This window comes from Artemia sp. Qi Xiang Cuo, chromosome 4 (genome assembly GCF_049724085.1).
Source record: "Artemia sp. Qi Xiang Cuo chromosome 4, ASM4972408v1, whole genome shotgun sequence".
Taxonomy (NCBI): Eukaryota; Metazoa; Arthropoda; class Branchiopoda; order Anostraca; family Artemiidae; genus Artemia; species Artemia sp. Qi Xiang Cuo.
Genome location: NC_142797.1, coordinates 85372266 through 85396667, shown reverse-complemented (window position 1 = coordinate 85396667; position 24402 = coordinate 85372266). Strand labels below are relative to the sequence as shown.

Genomic DNA, 24402 nt, shown 5'->3' with positions numbered 1-24402 from the left:
GAGCCGTATGTACAGTTGCTCCATCTAGCTGGAACCAGCCTTGTTGCTTTTCTTGCTCCGTCAGTTGATCAAAAAATGGCTCCAGGATTTTATGAATGTAACAATCGGATTTGATAGTGTTTTCAAAAAAGATAGGTCCAATTATACGCCGCCTTGACAAAGCACAACAAACACCAACTTTTTGGTCGTGGAGGGGCTTCTGAAACAGAGCATGAGCATTTATTGTAGACCACACTCTAGAGTTCTGACTGTTCATGTACCCGGACAAATGGAACCATGCTTCATCATTGAAGAATGCATGGTTTAAAATGTTTTCACTTTTCTCTAGAATAAAATTTTCAAACCACCGACAGAAGAGTACGCGTTTTTCTGAATCCTGAGGCTTCAGTTCATGAACAACATGCACTTTATATGGAAAGAATTCTAAATTATCTAAATATAATATTTAAAATCTTTTGGGAAAACATTTTCAGCTACATTTAAACATTTTAAATGTATAAATATCCTTTCTTGTGTTCAGTGCACTGTTTCTTTTGGAACACCCTGTATTATGAGTCATCATGTAAGCTTTACGAAAAACCAATATGGAAATCAATATAAATTATGTGCTAAGCAGGGTTGATCCCTTTCTTTATTACTATTGTTATTATTATTAAAGAGTCATTTTATTCCTTATTAACCACTTAAACCACATTTTCAACTTAAATAAGGAGTGAACTGGGCTGTGTTATGGGTAAATTCCTCAGAGCTGTAGCTGTAAATCTTCCTTGTAACGACACAAGACGATATCCTTTCCAAGTAATTTCGCTGTTGGAATCCACAATCAAAGTCTGCAAAGCTTCCAGGACTTTTGCTTTAGGTTTATTACGTCATCAGGACTACCTGTCTCATGTCGTTCAATTAATGCTCGATCTCTAGGCTGCCTCCTACTTGATTATAGGCTCTTTTGCTTTTGGCGCTGACCTAGACACACATAATATCAGTCCTGCTTATTCCACACCTCACATTTTGCTAATTTTAAGTCCAAACCCCACGGCAATTTGATCTTCCTTTTCAAACGGTTCGTGGTAACTATAAGTTACTACTGTAAGTAAGTAACTCTAAGTAAGTAAGTACTGTAAGTCCTTACTGTTAAGGAGCGACGGAGCTGAATAGTAACCGAAACTCTAGGAAACAGACTCTTGATAACAATAGATACATCAAGAGAATCGAATTTCGATGCTTATTCAAATTGCATAAAAACAATGACTTTTTTTCAATTGAAAGTAAGGAGCAATATTAAAACTTAAAACAAACAGAAATATTTTGTGTGTATGGGGGTTGCCCTCGTCAATACCTTACTCTTTAAGCTATAGTTGAGTTTTGGTTCCAATTATTTAAGAATGACTCCTGATACACAAGGACCGTTTAATTAGGATAATAAGCTTTTTACAACCTTAAAAATACTTTAGGCTAAAGAGCGGGGTACTGAGGAGGGAGCAACCCACACATATACGTAATAATTTCTGTTCGTTTTAATTAATGATGCTCCTTAGTTTTAGTTGAATAAACTTATTTTTATCTAATTTCTGACAGTTTTTAATTGATGCTGGGAAATCCAGCTCCCCCTCCCCGCGAAAAGTCACGTCCCCCACAAAAACCCCTCCCCGACCAGATCCTCCCACGTAAGAACCCCCCCCCCAAAATCCCCCCTCCCCGAAAAGATCTTTATGCTTCCAAATATCCAATGCTATACGGAAGCAACAGGCAAAGTTCATAACTTGCAGCCCTTCCCCGGTGGGCTGTGGGGGTTCAAGTCATCCTCAAAAACCTTGTTATCAGATCTTTTGACCATGTTAATCAAAAAGGCTATCTCAAAATTTTGGTCGGACAATTAAAATGGGGAGTGTATAAAAAGGGGGGTGGGAGGGGGCTAGCTGCCCTCTAATGTTTTTGGTCACTAAAAATTGGCACTAGAACTTTTAATTTCCGATCAAATGAACCCTCTCCTGGTCTTCTAGGATTACTGGTTTGATACAATCACCCTTGGGGAAAAAAAAAAAATAAAAAAAAAAAAAAATAAACACGCATCCGTGATCTTGCTTTTGGCAAAAAATTTAAATTCCACATTTTTGCATATAGGAGCTTGAAACCTCTGCAGTAGGGTTCTCTAATATTCTGAATCTCATGGTTTGATTTCCATTAAGATAACATGATTTCTTTGGGGTGTTTCCCTTCTTTTTTAAAAATTAGTCGAATTTTCTCAGGCTCATAGCGCTTAATTGGTAACATTAAACTTCACAAATTTTATATATTTTGAATAAGCATCAAAAATTTATTCTTTTGATGTATCTATTATTATCAAGACACTGTTTTTTACAGTTTTGGCTACTATTGAGCCGCATCGCTCCTTTCTTACAGTTCGTTACGACAAACTGTAGATTTGGTAGCATTAAACTTCAAAGGGGGAAACATCCCCAAAACATCTAGTGATCTTAAATGAAAATCGTGGAAGGGTCTTTCCATGGAGGGGGAGCCGTATTTCCCAGCATTATTTAAAAGACGATCAGAAAGTAAATAAAAAAAAAAGTTTTTCCAACAGAAAGTAACGAGCAACATTAAAACTTAAAACGAATAGAAATCTTTCCGTATTTGAGGGGGGTTGCCTCCTCGTCAGTACCTCGCTCTTTACGCTAAAGTTTCCTTTGTACTTTTAAAAGACCCATTAGTTCTAATTAAACGGCCTTTGTGATTCAGGATTCGTTCTTAAAGAATCGGGACAGAATCCAAACTTTGCGTAAAGAGTGAGGTATTGACGAGGGGGTGACCCCCCTCATATACGTAATAATTTCTATTTGTTTTAAGTTTTATTGTTGCTCCTTACTTTCAGTTGAGTAAACTTGTTTTTTATTATTTAATCTCTGGTTGGAACATACTCCACTAAACCATTGGCTATTGTTCTTAGCATCCATTCGCCTAAATCAGTTTCTGTCACATAAGAGAATCAGCTTCAGGATTTCAATAGACATTGAGAATTTTAACTATGTGCGTTTTCAATTATTGGGGCCCTGTTTTATCTATCAAATCGTCCTGGCCGAGTGGTTATCGCACTGAACTTGAAATCTTGAGGACAGGGGTTCGAGTGTTGGAGTTGCTGGTTGTTTGGCTTGGAGCAGGGGTCAATGTTGTGACTCTATAAGCTCATCCAGATTTAACCCAGCTCTAAATAGGTGCGTGGAAAAATCTGGGGGAAAATCACGGGAAGCGTTGGATGATTTGCCACAACCACGCATTTTACTCCCGACCGAAGGCACTGAATCAGGAGATCGAAGCCTGTGCAACACCGACTATTGGTCAGCATGCGAAAAAAAAGTTGTTTCTTCCATTGATTTCATTCTCTGGCTTTGTCAGATGCAAGTCCTTTTACTTTACCCCTATGCTCGATAAGCTTTCTCTGCCGATTTGTTTCAGACTAGGCACTTTGAAGTCTCTGTAACTAGGGTCCAAAAGATTATTCAGATATACATCTAAACTAGACTTTGGATCAGCTAGGTGTAACAACAGACTTAAGAAGACGGTCTTTAATTCTTCGTAAGTGCTGTAGGAAGCATTTTCTCTATTTTTAACCTTTCGAAAACTTAAAAACCTTCATCGTCCGTCAAAAGAGCAAAAATGACATATTTGATGAAGGTGAGTAAACTATTGTCTGCAGTGTTTCCTGGCTCACAAAAGGCTTTCTTTAGCCTCTTCTTAACAAATGATGCAAGACCATTAAATCCGCCTGTCTATCTTGGAATCATTGGATTCTTTTGATGAATCTTGTTTAGCATATCCGAGGACAGACACTTTCCTGAAAATGGGAAAATATTTCTTTGATCATCTCCTCCAAACTAAGCGTCAACCTTCAAATATTCTGGCTTGCAAACCAGGATAAACAGGGTTGGGCAATACAGGGTGATCAACTTTTTTGACAACTTTATTGCCAGATTTCTTATCATTCTGTTCGGTCACCAGACTAGATAATATATAGAGATCCAACGTGTATTCTCTCGATAATTGATGCTTCGAACCTTAAACAGACTTCAATTTTCTATGGAGACACCAAGGGTTTTCACATTTACTTTATGACTGCCTCATAGTAGTTTGTCTGCATTTGTGGCATTTCCCATGATGCTTTCATATTATCAGCAGATCAGCGAATAAAATCGTCACGTCGCTTCCAGTCTTCAAAAAGTGAGCCATTTTGCCCATTGGCAAAAAGTAAGCAACACTTGGCTTCCCAGTCGTTGCAGTTCCCTAATAGATTTTCAAATATCTTTCCATTAATATATGGTCGTAGTAATACATCCTGGAGATTTCATGTTACCATGTTACTTCAATTGTTACCAAGGAACCATTTTCCGAAAGTATCTTTGCCAAAACTTTATAAGCTTTTTATGAAAAACTATTCTCTGAAGTTCTACAGCTTGGATACCGAGGAAAAATGTGTTGAAACCACCTAGTTACACGAAATAGATGAAGAAAAATTGAATCCTTCAATTGAATGAATAAAATTATCTATTTTATTGCTACTTATTTAATGTCTTTGGCGTTTACAACTGCTTATGAATTTTAAGTTTTCTTACTTTTTGCAGCAAATGACGTGATATTATCTCATATGATTACGTTTCTAAACGACAAGACTGATCATCAACTTCGATCCTCGTTTTTCAAAGCTATTGTTGGGGTAGCTGCGTACATTGGATGGACTTGTTCAACCCTTCTCAAACCCCTCTTACAACAGGTAATACAATGCATTAAATTTCTTTTACCATATTCTTTGCTACGCACAGTAGAGAAGTGGGGGAATCAAGTCGTTCCACTATCCGCAAATTTTGGGGAAATATCAGAAGTTTGCTGATTCCCATAAAAGAAAATTTAGCTCCCCAAATCCCCAAGATTTGCTCTAAAATAATCATTTCTTCTCGAAAACTCACGAAAATTTAATTTTGCTCCTGCCCAAAATTTCTTTGAAAATCAAAGCTTTTCTCGAAAACTCGTCAAAATATTTCCCAGTTCATTAAGTACATCCTTTTCCAATTTTAGAACGATTCCACTGAGTCATTCAGTTTTTAGAAAACATTTCTGTTTTTTCCAAAAAGTAGGTAATGTAGAAGGTAGGGCTTTGTTACTTTCTGCCTGCCAAGCATTATGCTAATTTTCTATGTATAAAATAATAAAACTAGTAAATAAAACATTGTGTGTCTTACATCAGTTTCTTTTATGACTGAATATATGAAGTTGAAGTTGATTATATGTTGAAGTTGAAGCTGAATATATGAAGTTGATTAAGCAATAGTCAAAATGATCGTTAACACAACTATATCTAGATTAATCACAGAAAAGTAGTGTTTCTTGTGTGAGCCAAGGTTTAGAGTGAATCTATTTTATTTATTTCCGTGAGACCTCCAGATGTATGAAATACGAGTAGCTTTCCTGCTTCTGCTTGGGTGAACTACAAAATCTGTCATACCCAATTTTGTTTTTCTTTAAATGGTATAATTACGCCTAAAAGTAAATATTCCGGCTTTTTGTTTTGTGTTTTAATCAATGTATAGGGCATTGTTGGTATCTGCTTGATAATTACCGTAGAAACTTTAAACCAATCAAAACTTTCAGTAATGTATTAAGTCAGTAAATGAAATTTTTAAAGATCAATATATGATGTTATTTGTTGGCCATCAGATCTTCATTATTATTTTCTTATGCAGGTTATAAAAATACTGAGTTTCAACTCAATGTCACTAGAAGATGTTAGGTATTATGGTAAAAGCTATTTGATTGTGAAAGTGCTAAAAATGAGAGCCTTTTTGCAGAAGCTAATGAGGGCTATCCTCCCAAAGTTTTAAGCTCTTAGAATTCAGTGTCAACAGTTGTGAAATATCTATACTGGAATCATCATTAACTCCTCCCCACTCAAGTGCCATCTCCTCGCTTGTGCCCCTCCACGTCCCCAAAGAAAATTTTGATTATTTTTTTACTCAATATTTATTTTATTCTTCGAATTTCACCCTTATGTTTCCTTGTTATCAGACATTCGATCCTTAATGTAAGTTGTGTTTCAGGGTCTCAGTGATCCTGAGGAATATGTTATAGTCGATGCCATAGATGCGATATCTGGACTAGCTCAGCTGGGTCTATTTCAAAAACCTACGCTGTTTGAGATGGTAAACGAAGTTGTACCTTTACTAGTACATCCGAATTCATGGATCAGAATGGTAAAGTTTTTTGTTAAAGTATAAGGTGCTGAAAATATTGCAAGAGATGATGGTATTATTTAAATACTTCTCGTTGTTTTCTCTCGATCCCGTTTCTCCTAAAAAAAATAAAGAAATTTGTAACGCAATAGAAGCACGCGAAGGCTTGACAACAGCATCATTACAAGTAATTAGTGTATAATTTATGTGTAAAATAATTTTAGTGTTCCGCCTCGACTTTATTGGTTTTAAAAAGAAGAAAAAGGAATCGTGAGAAAAATGTCTAACTGGTCAACAAAATAGGAAAAATGTATTCATGGTTGCAGCAACAGCTGGAACTTAGTAAAGAACAAACGACGGCCCATAGCAACCAAAAAATTTAAATTGCATTTTGAAAAACAAACTGTCAAGTGAATGAAAAATTTCTATTAAAATTCGATTCAGGAATGGTAACTATTATTTGGATTAATTACTCGGACTACCTGTCTTGGCTTTTTCTACAATTAGCCATGTCTTGATGCCTACTGAAAAATACTTGATTTTAATTCAAAAAGTTTGTTATGGAAAAAAATTATGGGGATTTTTAAAAATAACCTGAAAACCTTGAAAAAGGGTCTCTTATCGGAAAGAAAAACACCGTTTGAAACACCTTAGTCGAAAACCTCACACAGAAAAGCTGCAGCTGTCCATCTTTAACGACGAGGAAAATCACTTTTTGTATGAGTGGCCCTGATGTGTCTTCTTTTTATATTCGTTTTGCTTCTTTTTTTTTTCGTTTTCTTTTTTTTTAAAGCCCCTTCAAAGGCCTCCACTTAGGTGTCATCAATTATGTTTTTTATTAAACCGTTTTCATTTATTTTCCTGCTTTTTTCCGTGGTTTTATTTTTAACTGTTTTTCCTACTTTTGTGTGGTTTCATTCTCTCCCTTTTCTTGATGTTGTTTTTAGCCTTGTTGCTGCATTGAAGACTGCCCAGTCATAGGCTTTGCCAAAATATCTATATTTTTCGTTTTTGGTTCATTATTTCAAAATTAAATTGTTTCGGCAAAGACCTCTGCTGAGCCATCTTAAGTCTTGTTTGTCATTCAATGTTTATTCTTTCCATTTTCTTTTTTTTTACTATTCTTATGCTGAAGACTGTGTCTATATTTATGCTAGTTAGTTCATTGGCTACAAATAATCCTTTTCCTTCGAAGACCTCTGCTAAGCTATCTTCAGTGCCGTTTTCAAATAAGCCTTGCTCCGTTTGCAATTAAAAAGGTTTGCAACTGTTTTTATGTTTGATGTACCAACTGTTGGTTTTTGATCAGCATGCATTTTCATTTTTATCAGGAAGATAGAATCATAAGCAAAAATTGAGCAGAACCGGTGGATATAGGTCTTCTTTTTTAGAAGTAACAATGGGTTTATTTAAAAAAAAAATATATATACATCATCGATTCCCTCAAGCATGCTTGTGCGGGAGAAAACCCTCCTAATAAATAAAAAAAAAACATAATTAGAGCTCAACTTACCGGACCCGAAAACCAACGAATCTCCAAACAATACCCTACAAAATTATAATAATTATAATCATATTCAGCTGCAACTAAACCCTCCTCAAAAACATAACTTAAGTGGCATAGAATAATCCATTCAAAATATACACATCAAAACAATGGTTCTTTAGCAACTTACGAAATTCCTGTAAACCCCCAATATTCCTCAAATCTTCTGGCAAACTCTCCCAAACTAACGGAACAACATGGCGAATTGAAAACCTAGACCTAGACGTGACCAGAGCTGGTCTTCGCACCAACTGAGAAGATCGTGTCAAATGATCGTGAATAGTAGACGCAAGACTAAACATTCCTGAAAAACATGATGGTAACTCCGAAGCTAAATATTTAAACATAAGTATCTTTATTTTTTTCTATGTGATTCATCACCTGAGAATGACCCCTTTTTTGAAAGGGGGTCATTTTGGTCCCACCTTTCATAAAACCATGCATCGTTTGCAAGTGAAATGATTTACGGCAGTTCCTGTTTGATGTATCTACTATTGGTTTCTGAGATGCATGCGTTTTCATCCATATCAGGGAGAGTGACTTGTAAGCAAAAAACTGTGCATAAAAGCTTAATGGAAGTCTTCTCTTCAGTATCTATAGCTTAAAATAATCCTCTTAAGACATTTGCTGAGCCATGTTTGGTTCCGTTTTGCATAAAACTTTGCATCGTTTGCAACTAAAAAAGTTTACAACTTTTCATGTGTGGGGCTTGACCTATTGGAGGTATTCGCCGAAATGTCTGTATTTTTTCTAGTTATTCCTATATTTTTCCTAGTTTATTTTTCCCTCATTGACTGAAAATTATCCACTTTTTACAAGTACATCTACTAAGCGGTCTTCAGTCCCGTTTTCACTAAGCTTTGCAACGTTTGCAAGTAAAAGGGTTTTAACTTCTGTAGTTTCGTATGCCTATTATTGGTTTCTGGTATGTATTTTAGGTCAAGAAACATTAATTTTATCGCTTTCGGGGACAGTGTAAGTAGATATCTTACAGTACGGTCACAAACGTGGGAGAGGGATTAAATACTTATATGTATTACATATTACTGATGTTCATTTGAGGCTATTGGTAATTCTCGCCTGGAATGAAATTATTTACTATCAATTAGATTGGAAAAAACGTGGTTGCTTTTAAAAGCGTAAACATTGGAATGAAATTATTTAGCCTGGAATGCCTGGAGTGCCTGGAATGAAACTATTTACTATCAATTAGATTGGAAAAAACGTGGTTGCTTTTAAAAGCTTAAACATTGGAATGATATTATTTAGTCTGGAATGCCTAGAGTGCCTGGAATGAAACTATTTACTATCAAATAGATTGGAAAAAACATGGTTGCTTTTAAAAGCGTAAACATTGGAATGAAATTATTTAGTCTGGAATGCCTGGAGCGCCTGGAATGAAACTATTTACTATCAAATAGATTGGAAAAAAACGTGGTTGCTTTTAAAAGCGTAAACATTGGTGTCAGGAAGTAAAGATTGAAGTTGGTTTTAAGCAGAAAAAGTGAATTTTGGGACTTTCTTTAAGAAACGTGCCATTATTTTTCTTAATAAAAATCTATTCTGGGGACATGATATTTTAAAAGTTTGGAGGGGCGGACAGCTACAGCATTTAACCCGTAGTAAAGATTCCATTACTATAATTATATAATAAATAGTTTAAATAATATAATTAATTAAACAATTGCTGAATACGAATTTGATACAAATTTTAGACCAAATCAAATAGTTCGTGGTAACGAACTGTAAGTAAGGAGCGACACGACTCAATAGTGACCGAAACTGTAAAAAACGGAATTTTGATGTTAATAAACATATCAGAATAATTAGCTTATTATGCTGGTTCTAAATATATAAGATTCATTAAGTTTAGTGTTACCCATAACAGGTTACGAGCCTGAGAAGATGTGCGTGATTTTCAAAAAAAAGGGGGAAACACCCAATAGAAGTCATATACAGCGTTTAATCCGTTGTAAAGAGACAAAACTAAAGTATTGCACCCGCAATATTTATGACCAAAAGCTGCTGCAGCGCTTTGAGTTGCCAAAACAACCTAAATTGATAAATAATGGTTTTCCAATAGTACCTGTATATAGCCATCGTATTCGGCCCTTTAGTTCAGACCTGGTGACACTTTATTGAAGATACTAGTTTTTCAAATCTAGTGGGAAATTAACCTCCTGTCCCCCTCCAATTGATACCTCCAGGGAAAATATAATGTTTTTAGGCTGGATTTGACTGGGAGGGGTTCTAAGGTGGGCTGTTGAAATAAGGCAGGCTCGTTTACCTCTTGGAGAAAGTAAACAGTATTTTGGGAATCTTAGAAAAAAAAGGCCTTTACTCATGCCCAAAGTGTCGGAATAAAAATAAAACAGTGTTTTATTTGACGTTTGAGCCTCAAAGGTTAAAGAACCTAAGAGATAAGCTTTTGGTCTGTGTGAAATTTGATGAGAAGTGTTTGAGAAATACGATTTGAAGTGAATACTGTAATACTTCTAGGCGGTAGAGAAGACTCCTCGGGTAAGTATGGAACAGGTTGGAAATGGTAGGATATTCGAACTTGATTTTTGTGCAAGTTCAATTATATTGATAGCTTGTTCATTTTTATTATGGCTGGTATTATTTTGTTAATTTTTATGGTCTGGTTCTTTTTTTGACAATAAATACCGTATTATGTATTAATGATGTCGTATCTTTGTTTCTTTCCTCTACTGCCTTTCATTCCTTGCATGATAAGGAGATGAAAATTTTGTGTAGATATGTAAATCATTTTTCTTACTTTTTTTCTAATTCTTTATATAAGTTTGATAACACCCTAATTTATTCTCTAGAGTGCTGCACGTTTTTTGTCTATTTGTGCTCGACTGTTCAATGCTGCTGATGTATATGGTAGACTAGCCAAAATCCTGAAACCATTCCTTAAAAAGCAGATTATTTCAATGGAGTCCGAGTTTCTGCTCCTTTACTTAGCTTTAGAACCCATCCCTCGGTCTGTTTTCGACAGCATTGTCAGATTGCCAAAATTGAAAGATTTTTTGGACACCTTGGAGAAGAGGAAGATAGCTCGTGCATCTGGAAGGGAATTAGATCTTTCGAATACGGAAGCTGTTGCACCGATGAAAAATATATTTGGTCGACTTGTTGCAGAAGGAATGACAAAACAGACCGAAATGCTCGTTCTTCTTCTCAAAGTGAGTATCTCTTATTCGTCTTCTTTTTATCAGGATTGTTCGAACCATCTGATCTTAATAAGCAGGAGGATTCCCTGTTCAATCCTATTCTGTCCAAGAGAAACTGCATCAGTGACTCAAAGACAGAAGATGACTTGTTACTTGTGCTAGAGTAGCAAGTTTTTCTGATATATACCCTAGATAAAGGTTCTTTGTTTTTGTGTCCATTTTAGTGTTTGACATATTTTCAAATTTATTTAGGTTAAGTACAAAAGAACTTTCAGATGCCGATGGAGTGTCTCGATCATATTAGTGTCTGTTTCGTATTTGCGACTGGGTATCATATTATAAGAAGATTGTAGAAAAATTGGGTAAATTTCGCCTCTTCTCTCCTATTTCTGAGATCATGTGCCCTTACTGATTGTCTTTTTAGGATTAAGAGTCGTCTGGCTGGCCCCATGTTAAATCTGGTTTAAACTATAAACTGTTGCAAATGTTGCGGCTACCTTTCTATGGATTACATAAAGCTCCTATCTGTAATATTCAAATTTAAACAGCTGTAGGACATAACTTTTTAAGCTGAATAGCTTATATGATAAGGAATTTGGTAGTCACAATAATTTTCAACTTAATACCCCTAGCCATACCTGAGATATTGCTGATACGCCTTTTTCACAACCAGCATTAACACGGTTTTTTGATCTTGTTTAAGATTTTCTGAAAGTAGTCGCAAGGTTGCGACTGCGACTTTTATTAATACTTTTTACAACTGTGACTACTTTTGATTTCGACTACGACTATTTATGATTGTGACTAATGTCCTTCCAAGAGTAGTGGCAAGTGGTAAATAAGTTGAAGTTAGGTTCCAGGGGTTGGAGAGAGACGGAAAAAAAATGTTTTGTTGACTTAAACAAGAAATAGGGAGAAAAATTTCGATTTTCACTTAATAGGAAAAACCAAGGTCAAAGTCTGGATATACCAATCTTCATTTCCCTCTAATATTGTCAACTCGTGCTAAAAAAAAAAGAAAAAAATGTATTGAATGCTCGCTAAAGGCATTCTGGGCTTCTATACATATAGTGGGAAATAAAAAGTAGCCAAAGTTGTCTGACCAATGACTGGAAATGTTGCTCCTTGGGTCCATAAAAATGTTGCTCCTTGGGCCCATAGAAATTCTCATTTTAATATTTTCCTTTCGGTCACTAGCGACTCATTAACACGTACTACGGCATTCTGTACTATCTCCTACATTTATGTACGATAGTTGGATGCACTGAAAGTATTGAGCAGCAAAATCATATTCAGAGCTAAAATTCATAATATAAATTTGTTTGTTAAGTTATGAATATTATTTTGCTATAATCAAGCGGACTTTTGCTGCTTTGATAGTGGCCTATTGTACGTGGTCACTTTTGAAATGGCGCTATCTATGGAGAGAAAATTTTGCCAAGAAATTGTATAGCTTCGCTTTTTTGGTTTGGTCAAAAGTTTAAGAAATAAATCTACAAATGGGGAATCCATACCTTTCGTGCAAGTCTGTGTGTCTGTTGATAAGACACAAAATACCTTCAATCTGCCTTTAGGATTGTCGAGATTCAAGGAGTTCATACTCAAAGTTTCAGATTGGTCGGATCCGTAAATAGCTACGTGCTCTAAGAATCATGCTTAAAACTTATTATTTAATAATTTTTTCTGTGGGCTAACACTTGCATGCCCAAGTTTATAAATAAATTGAATTGCTAAGGAGAGCACAAAATCGATGAAAAAAATTTCTGGAGAGTATCTTTGCAAAATTTTCAGTAGTTACAAATCTATATTTGCAAAACAGGGTACAACCAAGCATTTAGTTTTAGAGTGTAGGATATTTTATCTAAAATCGCTACTTTTGCCAATCAGGAACCTTGTTTTATCATTATTTTTATCATATGTGCTTATTTGAATTACCAGTTTTTGGTACTTCGTGGTACAATGGCTGCGACTCTCCCCTTTCAATCCTTTGCGCGAAATTTTTTGCACGAAATGACTGGTTATAGATAATTATTTATATACAATGTTTAATATTATTAGAAAGAAAGACTGTATAATCTGCATAAAGCTTTTGGTCGTACCCAAGAGTATTGTTTCTTAGAGGTATTAAAACTATTTTTTCAAGAAATTTTACTAGAAGATTTTTCACGTAAAGAAACAATTATACAATATGAGAATTCTCCCCACCAAATGACGGTTTGTAAATTATGGCTGATAACTTATTTTTATTTATAAAATTTAAATTTTTCTCTAAAAAAATCTGAGACGAATTCAAATGGTTTCATAGCGACATGGATTTATTGTTTTCGTTTGACAAAAATGATATTCTTTTGTCAAAAATGCCTTTGCAATTGAACTTGTGGCACTTTATAGGATCATTTGAAAAAGCTTCATGGTCATCGTGAAGCTACAATTGCACAAAAGAAGATTACTTTGACTGATCTAAGTGGAGTCCTAAATTTGAATCTGATGAAAATGCCTGTACCTGTTTACTCTGCTGATCTTTGCAGTTTGTCGTCTGCAAAACCAACTAGTAGGTAAGGACCTATAATTTCTGATACTTTTTTTCCTTCTTTTTGTCCCATTGATATTGTTTTAGAACAATATCAATGGGACATAATTATCAATCCTACATAATATCAATCCTACATAATTAAAGTCATGCGGAATACAAACAATCTTTATTTGAATGAATGAATACTACTACTACTACTAACAACTCATCGCAGCACCAAGCCACCTTAGGCCAACAAAGCTACGCACGCTCCTCTTCCATCCCAATTTATTCTAAGCCATCCTCTTTACACCCTCCAAGGAAGTTTCCATTTCCCTTAAATAATTTCTTTACGACATCCTCCCACCCGAACTGTGGATAATCTGCTTTCTGTTTAGCCATAGACGGTTTACTGAAAAGTGCAATCTTTAGCAATCTGTCGTCCTTCATCAGCAGAACGTGCCCTACCCAACTTAACCTTTCTCTCATTATAGCCCTAGAAGGCGGGATTGAACCACACTTTTTGTAAACAATTTAACTACAAAAGCCTATTGCCTATAAAACTGAAGGCCCATTCACAGTGTAATTTTACTAATACCAAAATTTGGGCCGTTCTGAAATCTGGTATTAGCTGATGCTAGTGATCAGATATCACCATTCCCAATGGGTAGTTTGAACACTGACATTCGCATTATACTGTAACGATCCTATCTATTGGACTTAATGTCAGATCTCATATAGTCATTACATCAGTTATGGTACAAATTTTCTTTAGCTCTTATGACCTCCAGTATCTCCTCCCCATATTCATCAGTTTGAACTTTCAAACTGATGGAACTTCAGTTTCGGCTCGATTCAGTCCTCGATGCTAGCTGAATCTCTACTGTGAATGGGTTTGGTTTTAACTGATTTGACGATGTTAGCACTAACTAGATCCCGGTATTAGCAAATTCTCATTGTGAATTAAGTTATTTTCCACTAACTGCTTATATTGTACCACTTGCTTGTATAGTGAATGTAATGTTTTTACGCTATATTTCTTATTCTTCTTCTTTCTTACTCCTCTCTCTACCTCTCAGCAACTCTCACTCGTGTTTAGAGTAGTTTTTATTGTTCTTTTGATTTATTGAAAGGTAAGTAATGAGTGATCTTTTTCAATAGTAACCAAACCAGAGATTGGTGTTTTTAACTGTTTTTAAAGTAAAGTATAGGTCAAAAAATATTCTTTTTGTGCGGTTTCGAAATATGCGAAAATTAAAGTTACCTATAAAAACTAATTATAATAACAAAATTTGAATAATTTTACAAAAGGGAGGGGAGAGGGAAAAGCAAAAAAAGAGTGATATGATCTTGGGTAATTGTGCATTAGCATAATCATCCCGTTATTCCTTAGATTTAAGTTATGAGTTGTCAAATAAGCAATTCCAGTTGACTTAAGAGATTCTGGCGTGAATTCAATTCCTCCTTCCTGTTTTTGCATTAAAGAATCATCCATTCCAATGGATTTCTTTTTTCCTGAGACTCGTTTTGATTCTCACTGTTGCACATCTTCTAACCACAGATTTATTTGTTCATTATTTTGATTTGTGGATTCGTTGTGATGCTTGTTGTCATAGGTCTTCTAGCCGTGGATCCCGTTGCGCTTCATGTTCGTGCATCACTGCCTCAGTAATTTTTCCTTCCCGTTTGCTTTAACTATTCGGATTCATTCAAAATCATGTAAGATGTCTTAGATGCCAAAAACTTTCTTTCCCAGCTTGTCCTCAGTGGTTTTATTTTGCTTTACTTTTGTTGCTATATAATTCAGTAACAACCAGGAATGTTCCATTGCCTATGCTCTCTGAAATAGGTAAATTACGTATTAGCATAGTTGTTATTTCATTATTTAGTTTCAAGTCATGGGTAGCAAATCTACAATTTTTTATTGAACTAAGAAATTCTGGGGTGACTTTAAATCCTCGTTTATTAACACGCTTCTTATTCCATAGTAATTTCTGAAATATTTAAATTATACAATAGCACAATTATCTCGTATATTTTTTAGTTTTAAGTTTGCCATATTGTGTGATTTGCCATAAGAATCATTTGCCATATTGTGTGATTTTGCACGTACCATAGATGCTTAAAACCAATTCCTTCTTCCGGTATTCCAATTCCTACTTCCTACAAAGCACAAAAATTTGTGCTTTGTAGGCCAAATTGGCCAAGAATGGCCAAAATGTCTATGCTCCACGAACATGAAGCGCAACGGGATCTACGGCTAGAAGACATGTAACAACAAACATCACAACGAATCTACAAATGAAAATAATGAATAAATAAATCTCTGGTTACAAGATAAGACAATTGGCCAAGAATGGCCAATTACTACGCCTGAACCTCTTGTGTAATTTATAAATCACTCCGATTCAACTGAGCCCTTTTTGATATTCTTTAGCCACTGGTTGTAAGCGATCACCTATTAAAAAACGTGTATATATACATATAATAATAATAATAATGTATTTCTTACCCGTCTACAAAAAGGGGAGTGACGGAGTACTATATAAAAAGAAAAAAGGAACATGAACACTAAAAACTTATTTTCACCATAAATAATCAAATCAATTTGATATCAGGAAGACTGCTCTTCGTACACTATGCATAAAGAAACTTTCAGCAAGGGTAACAATGGATGAGTTGGTGAGTCAGCCAGGAAATTTCGAAACTTCGTTTAGTTTTTTACACTTGATGCTATAAGAGGGATGTCTCTTACTTCCACAATTTGCACATTTCATAGGGGCTGTACAAGGTTGCTCACGGCTGGAGGTATGTCCTCCAGAACATCTAGCACTCTTTGCCGCATTTTTACATTCGGAAGCTACATGTCCATAATGTTGGCAATTGTAGCAGCGTTTCGGAATAAACAGGAATTTTTTTTATCCGAAAGCAATCACATTCGATCCGAATACCGTGTCGGATTGCAGAGGAAAGGGCACTTTCTGTCTGAAAATACATTTTGAAAGTTGACGAGCTTCCGATACGGATAGCTCTTGTGCATTCTAGTGAGGCAGTTTTTAAGTCTTTTTCTGCTACACAACTAGGTATCCCTTTCACAACGCTAATGTAGACGGGCTCGGTCACTTTCGTTGTCACAGTATTACTTTTGAGGTTTTTTGCGATATTTTCTACCGAAAACCGATCGAAAACTTTTATCAGCCAACAACTTTTTGATGACTTGATACAAAAATCAGTATTGCTAATGCCACACTTCTCAATTAACTGTCTTTTTTCCGTGAGATTCGATACTTCAGGTGGATTAGCCAGAAAAAAGGAGAAAAGTCTTTTCTCAGAAACGTTCCAAAGAGCTAATGTGCACCTCCGGTTCCTTCTTCTGGTAACACGTTCCTTTATTTCACTGTAGTCATCCCTGTTGCTTTTCTTCTAACCACGGATTTCGTTGTCCATTGTTTTCATTGGAATTCATTATGATGCATATTGTCGCAGATCTCTGTTCGTGCCTCATTACCTATGACATTTTCCCATGCCTTTTGCTTTAGCTCTTTGGATTTATTCAAAATCATGTGTAATTAAACATAACATCATAGATACAAACTTCTTTCCCAGCTTTTTTCTAGCCCTTATATTTTTTCTCTAATTGCGTTGTGATATAATTCAGTAACAACCAGGAAAACTCCAATGTCTGAGTCCTCTGAAATATCTAAGTTCCGCATTGGCATAATCATCATTTTATTCTTTAGTTTCAAGTCATCAGGTGGCAAATCAGCAATTTCAGTTGAATTAAGATGTGTGCTGTTTCCTGTTCCGTGCCTTTTTCTTTATCTGTTCAGAGTCATTTGTCATTTTGTATAATTTTGCCCGCACCAGGAATACTAAAAATGACACGAGTACTCCTGGGAAAGATGTTATAATTCATGCTTTTGAAATGTAAAGAAATGTGACGCTATTCATATGATTTTTTCCCAAAATTAAGGCTCTAAACGACTTTTCTCAAACTCGTGACCTATCTAGATTGTTTTTTATGCCAGAAAATCCCATGGTGCCAATTTTCAAAAAAAAATATATGAAGCTTTTTTCAAGAAAAAAGTTATACGTACGTACATACAAACACAGTTGCTCGTTTAAAGAAAGTAGATATGTACACATATGTATATATGCACGTTTTTTAACGGGTGATCGCCTTACAACCAATGGCTAAAGAATCCGGGTTGCAGCGGTAGCTAGCAACCTAGTAAGAGACGATCACGTCCAATGTTAAGAAATATAAAAACCCATAGTTCCTAACAGAGGAGTCAGATCAAAACAAAAAGTACACCATTAGAACCGCCTTGTCCGAAACCCCTGTATAGGAAACTTTCTGTCCCTTGGCTTGAACAGCAAGGGGACTATATTGGCTTGAAAATCAAGAAAAGTGGCAGCCACTACAACATTCTGCCTAAACGGGATAGGTTTTCTTTCTTTTTTCTTTGTATCCAAGATAGTTGCACTGAACATCGTAGAAGTTGTTAAATGGCTCATTTGAGAAATTAGGTTAAAAACTTGAACTAAAATAATTATTTCTAAAAGTGAATAAATTGAACATCGTAGAGAGTCTGTTCAAACTGGCTCAGTATTTAAAGGATAATCGTATATTGCGGTTAAAGAACTTTTGTAACCAAAACCTCGAAGATTATTTCTAAAAGTGAATAAATTTTGACCACTCAACAAGCTGCATTTTATGAATGATCTATATGTCATCTAGGCTGCGCAGTAGTTATCAAACTATAAGTCGATATACCAATGCTGGTAAGATTTGAACCCACGCCTTCGAATAGAGACTGGTCGAAGCAAAAGTACATCATCAGAATTGCCTTGTCGAAACCCACTCGACAAATAATGCATGTCGCTCATAATATCAATAATATATGTGAATCTGGGATTGCAGCAGTACGCTAGGTCGAAGCCTAGTAATGGGACGATTCTAGTCCAATGCTAATAAATATAACAGAAACTCTCTTAAAATTAGAGTCATTGATCAAAACGAAAGTGACATCAGTTAGCCACATTACCTCTGTCGTGAAACCCTACTAGATAAGATTAATTCTGAATAAACATCATAGTATCAACAAAGGTTCATTTGACATCCGAAGGATGTATAAACTTATCACGAGGTCGAGTGCGCAGAAATTAGCCACTAACTTGGCCAATTCAACTTAAAACAAACAACTAACAAGATTTCTTTTTTCATTATTTTCATTTGTTGATTCGTTGTGAGACTAGTTGCCACATGTCTTCTAGCCGTAGATCCCGTTTAGAGAGAGCAATTATATTCATAATCATCACCCCAGGACCATAACAATTTAACAATATCAGTTTAGTGGCCACCCAAAGAAGTAAAAAACTTGAATCCATAGGGGTAGCTAAAAATACCACTAACTACTAACTAAAACGAACAATATCACCAAAAAAAATCGAAATTTGATCAAGATAATCCAACCTGATCCTATGAAGCACAGATCACCCAAACAGCACCACAAACCTGTAGAACCTTAATCATTTTCAGTTAAATTTGCAATCATATTCATGGACAGATCATCACCCGCCAGGAGCCATCAAAACACGGGAGGTTTTACCAATATCATTATTAAAAATAAAAGAAAATATACAACTCCTAAATCCAGAAGCTAGAATATCTACACGCTCATACATTACTACAAAGCATCCCGGTTTAGGCCATCTACGCTGAACAGCGTTATGTTTCATGTTTGTGGATCGTGGATCACACGGCAATTTGGCTATTCTCGGCCGATTTGGCCTACAATGCACGAATTTTTGTCCCAATAATTCTGGGACAGCTTATAAATCGAACTATTAAAACCCCTTCAGTGTTTTAAAACAATTGGCTGGGGTACGGTGCATTCCATCATCGTACATTAGGCTATCAAATGTCCATATAAAATGAACAATTATTGTAGATAACAATTTGAAAGTTTCATTTGAATCATTTGTAAGATTTCATATTTATTAATTAATGTAGAGTATTGCACAGTTGCACGCCAATACTTGAAAGGGCTAGTGGACCGTTTTGTGGGGGAGAGGGCTAAATTTTCCCTCCCTTAATTGAAAATCGTATTTTTATGCGAATGGTTTTCAGATTTTCCAAGTTGGAGAGGGGCTTAGGACAAGTCTCAGCGCAGGACTTTGATACATCCTTCCTGATCTTATAGCTTTAAGCTCTTCATTCTTTTAAATTGACTGAAACAGAAAGCTCGATTTTTTTGATAGTTTAGTAGTGGGACTATCTTTGCACAAATGCCAATAAATGTCATTACGAAAAGAACAAAAAAATGACAATTGAGTGCATTTATATCCAAAAGTTTTCGTTATTTATAATTCTTACCCAGTTATTTTCATCGATAAAACTTTCCTCGCTTGATTCGACCATTTCTTTACATTTTCCTATGAAATACAAAAGGTTTTCCAAGTACCCCGATTCATAGGGCAAAAAGATCAGGTTTTGTAAATTAGCCTTATCGTCCCCTTTGGAAAACTTCAAATTAATGCTAATAGATCTACAAAGAGACACATAGAGGCAGGGGCGTCCCGAGGCTCATTTTATTGAGGGGGTGATCTTCGTAAATTTTACCGAATCGCTACCTGATTTATGCCGAATTATCTGCAGACATCAAGAATTTTGCTAAATTTCGGCCAATTTTGCAAAATTACTGCCGAATTTTTCGCCATCGGCGAAAGTTTTACCGGATGCCGAAAAAGTTGGAGGGCTGGCTCACCCCTCCCCGCCCCCACCTCGGGACGCCCCTGCATAGAGTGTCACTTAATTTATTTATAAGCCTGGTTATTAAGGAGACAAGTCCACGAGGAGCCAAATAAGGTATTTGTCTTCAAAAAAAGGGTTGATCTAACGATCATTTGAACCAATGATTAAAATAGTGCTTCTCTTATAGCCAAAAAGAAAAACCGATCGTCAACGCACCTGAAACTCCGATAGTAATGAACAGAGAATGGGAAAAAATGCTTGGTGTGCATCACCGTCGGTTGGATGACGAGGAAGGTATAGCCATAGCTACGGATGTAACCTCAGAAGAGGGTGGATTTAATGACAGTGAAATATCAAGCAAGGGGACACTCTTAAGTATGGAGGACTCTGTGTCAAGTGATAGTAAGTTACTTATCAAATGCTAGTTGAAATTACATGATGTTGCTCAGGAATCCTTTTAATAGTTTATTTTGTAGTTTTGGTACGGTTAACCCTAATGATTTAGTTCCATTTTATATCACTCTACTTTCAATTACCCCTCCCCCCTCCAAAATACTGCCATCTTTACTTTAGTGCTTCTGCAGCTGAGCAACACAAACTCCTACCGCAACGAAAAACGTGGGTCGTAAAATTCCAAAATTAGTAGATGGGGAAAATTTTAAGTTTAGTGTTCTTGCATAGGAAAATATACGAGATAGCTAAGGATAGCAGTGTCACTTGTCAAGTCATACTTAAATAATAATTGAAGAGGAATCTCTCATGTTTTGAATTAAAACAGCTAAAACAGAATGGTAAAATCACACCACAATTATACAACAAATTTTACCCCCGTGGTAGTTTCTGTCCAAAATTTTACGGCTTACCAAAACTGCATAAACAAGGTATTCCCCTATAACCTATCGTAGCATGTACTAAAGTCCCTGCTTCCAATCTTGGAAAATGGCTTTGCACAGCTTTTAAACCTTTACTGTATTCACAAAATTCCTACATCAGTAATTCGGCAGATTTGGTTAAAAAACTTAATAACACAAATATTTCAGAAAACACAATAATTAGCAGTTTTGATATTGTTTCCATGTACACGAATATAGATGTGGCTACTTCTGAGCAATTATTAAAAACCAAAATAGATGAAAATTATCACTTAATCGAAGACTCAGTGACAGGGATTGATGGTGAAGTTTTATTTAATCTTGTTAAAATCTGTAATAAGTTTTCAATGTATTTTCAGTTTTGTGATTCTTTTTATCAACAAATAAATGGGTTACCAATGAGAGCAGCTCTATCCGGCCTACTGGCTAATATTTATGTCGAGAACCTTGAAAATTGGGCATTAAATTCTTATTTTTTAAAACATGTCTATTGGGGTCGTTACATGGATGACGTAATTTCACTTTGGAATTATGGTGAAACTGAACTTCGGGGTTTCCTAGATCATCTTAATACTTATGATAGAAATTTGCAGTTTACCCTAGAAATTGAATTTGTAAATAATCTACCATTTTTAGATGTGCTAATTATCCGTAATACTAATAATTTTGACTTCACTATCTATAAAAAACCAACACACAACAATAGATATCTTCATTTTAATTCAAATCAACCCACACAAGTTAAAAGAGCAGTTGTAACTTCTCTCATTGACCGTGCCCTGAACATTTGCTCCGATTCATACATAAAAGCAGAAATAAATTTTATGAGATATTCTTTTTGGCAACGGATACCCCATTCCTTTTGTCAATAATACGATTAACCATAGACTAAAAAGACATTTTCGTAAATTCAACGATATTTCACAATGTGAGGCTCCGGAAAAACCCTCTAATAGAATCTATCTTCCGTACATCCCAAGAATCACCAGAAAAATAAAAAATATTTGCAAAAAAAAAACAATCTGTATTTAGTTTTCACCAATAATTTTAAAATCACAAATTTCTTAAACTCCGGTAAAGATAAAACCCCAGTTACTCGCCAAAGAGGGGTTTATCAAATACCATGCGATTGTGTCAATTACTACGTTGGCAGAACTCATCAGAATCTAGAAAAACGGATACACCAGCATAAAGAAGACATAGACAAAGCGTTAATTGCTAATAATTTTAATAACTCCTTTGATTCTGCTTTAGCTAGCCATATATTTGATAATCCAAGCCACAAAATACTTTTTGAAAACTTCTCTCATTAGTAGTGATTTGGGCATAAAACAGGTGGTCCGGGAATCAATCGAAATTAGGCTCAAAATAAATAAAAATATTTCCTTAAATAGAGACTTAGGAGAATACTCACTGAATTCTTTATGCTCAAATTTAATTAAAAATGATCTAACAAAACATTTTATTAAACCAATTGACAATAATATTGAACCCGTTACAAAAAGGCCTTGGACTAGCTGCTAAAAAAGCAAGATTAGCTCTGAAAACTTGCAGTTAATAATTTCACTTTATTTCGTTTGAATGAACTCATCCTCTCTCGTCATTTTATTTATCAGTCCTGGTTGAACTTCGTTGAAGTAAGGATGCTAGGGCTATTTTAAAGGTTTTTAAAAGCGGTTTTTTAAACTTCGTATTTTAATGTAAGTTTGTTTTTATATATATTTTTTTATTTAATGTTGTGCTGAAGACGGCCCTTGGACATAGGGCCGAAATATTCACTAGTATAAATTGCACTGTCTTGAAAAAATGTCCCTATTGTTTTTAAGCTGTATTTGTTTGACATTGACTTCATACAAGGTGGCCCAAGATAAGACCTGAAGTTGGATCCTGAAGGAGAAGAACCAACAGCCGAAGCGGTCCTTTTACCAATATTCGCAAAATATGAAGTAAATGCATCTTGAACATTTAGTTCACCTTCGATAATTTTGCCATCGAGATCCAAAAAAGAAGGGGCTGATGGAGACTGAAAAGAGGGCCTAAGCACAGAATTTATAACCTGCCAAGTTTTTCGTATATCTTTACCACAATCTGAAAAACAAATTAAAATAATACTGGGACTTGGCCTTTCGACACACAGAATTATAAATATTCCTATAAATTTTAAATCGCTGAAAGCAAATAGCTTTCATTGAAGGGCTAGCAGACTTAAAGGCCCTCTAGAGATTATTTTATCTCCTACAGCTCCTAAGGAGACCAGGGGTCATCCATGGATTTAGAGGAAAAGCATTCTTAAACTTACGATTAGAAGGTGAAACAGAACAAATATCAAGAACAGCGTCTTTAATAGACTCATAAAAAGTATCAAATAAATTACAAAAATCAGAATCACTCTCAAAACCACCCCAAGGAATTTCTGCCAATCTTGAGCTAAGAAGCATCAATTCCACTTCACCAAACCTAAAAGGCCTCTTACCAGACTCAAAAGTCCTCTCAATAGTCAGTTTATCAAAACAGTATCTAGAGTAAACAGGGAAATGATCGGAAATGTCGCTCACTAAAACATAATTTTGGATCAAGGTAGCCGTACAGAAAATATTGTCAATCAGAGATGACGTACTCTCTGTTATGCGAGATGGCATACATACAGAAGGTAAAGCACCTGCGGCAAAAACATACGAATTATGCCATTTTAATGGATACTAGAGCCCATTGTACTGATAGTTTGCAAATCTTACTCTTCTTGGCTCTTAGCATTGCTTGGGCGTTGTCGAATATGTATTGGGGGGATATCCTCCGGATATCCTCCGGTCCTTTAAATTACCACCCCTGTCCGAACAGCTTGAGTTCCGCTCGCTGCGTTGGTACGGTCATTTACTTCGCCTACCCACTGAAACACCTACCCAACTTATATTTGACTTCGATCCAACCGCAAACGGCTGGAAAAGCCCCAGAGGTAGGCCACGTATGATATGGGCAGATATCATCCGCGATTGAATCACAGCGTGGGGCATTGACCCCAGCGAAGCTCCTATTCTCGCCCAAAACAGGTCACTCTGGAGAAGACCAACGGCGCTAACGTCTGGTTCCCTCTATGCTGGCGACGCTGCCGAGCAAGAGCTTTAAGTCAAGTAAGGCAAAGTCTAGACCATGCCGAAAGAGACCCGTAAGAAAAATCTTGTTTTTTTTATTCAGACTTTGGAACTGTTTTCTCAATTTAAAAATTAATTCTGAAGAATTATCTTTACGTGGGATAAGAGTAAAGCACTGTGGATATAAAAATACTTTGAGCAGTGACCCTGAATGAAACGAAAAAGTCTTCAG

General features: G+C 35.7%; 1 protein-coding gene and 1 pseudogene across 1 annotated transcript in view; one reads left to right on the top strand and one right to left on the bottom strand.

Annotated features, from left to right (window-relative positions):
* The window catches only part of LOC148953561 (phosphoinositide 3-kinase regulatory subunit 4-like), a 108219-nt gene that overhangs the window by 82239 nt on the left and 1578 nt on the right, over nt 1-24402 (top strand). The window contains 5 exon segments of the mRNA XM_089088005.1: nt 4614-4762; nt 6084-6236; nt 10593-10952; nt 13332-13495; nt 20397-20615. Coding sequence (XP_088944131.1) covers nt 4614-4762; nt 6084-6236; nt 10593-10952; nt 13332-13495; nt 20397-20615 — 1045 coding nt within the window.
* LOC148953562 (tyrosine--tRNA ligase, cytoplasmic pseudogene) lies at nt 3403-4530 on the bottom strand (annotated as a pseudogene).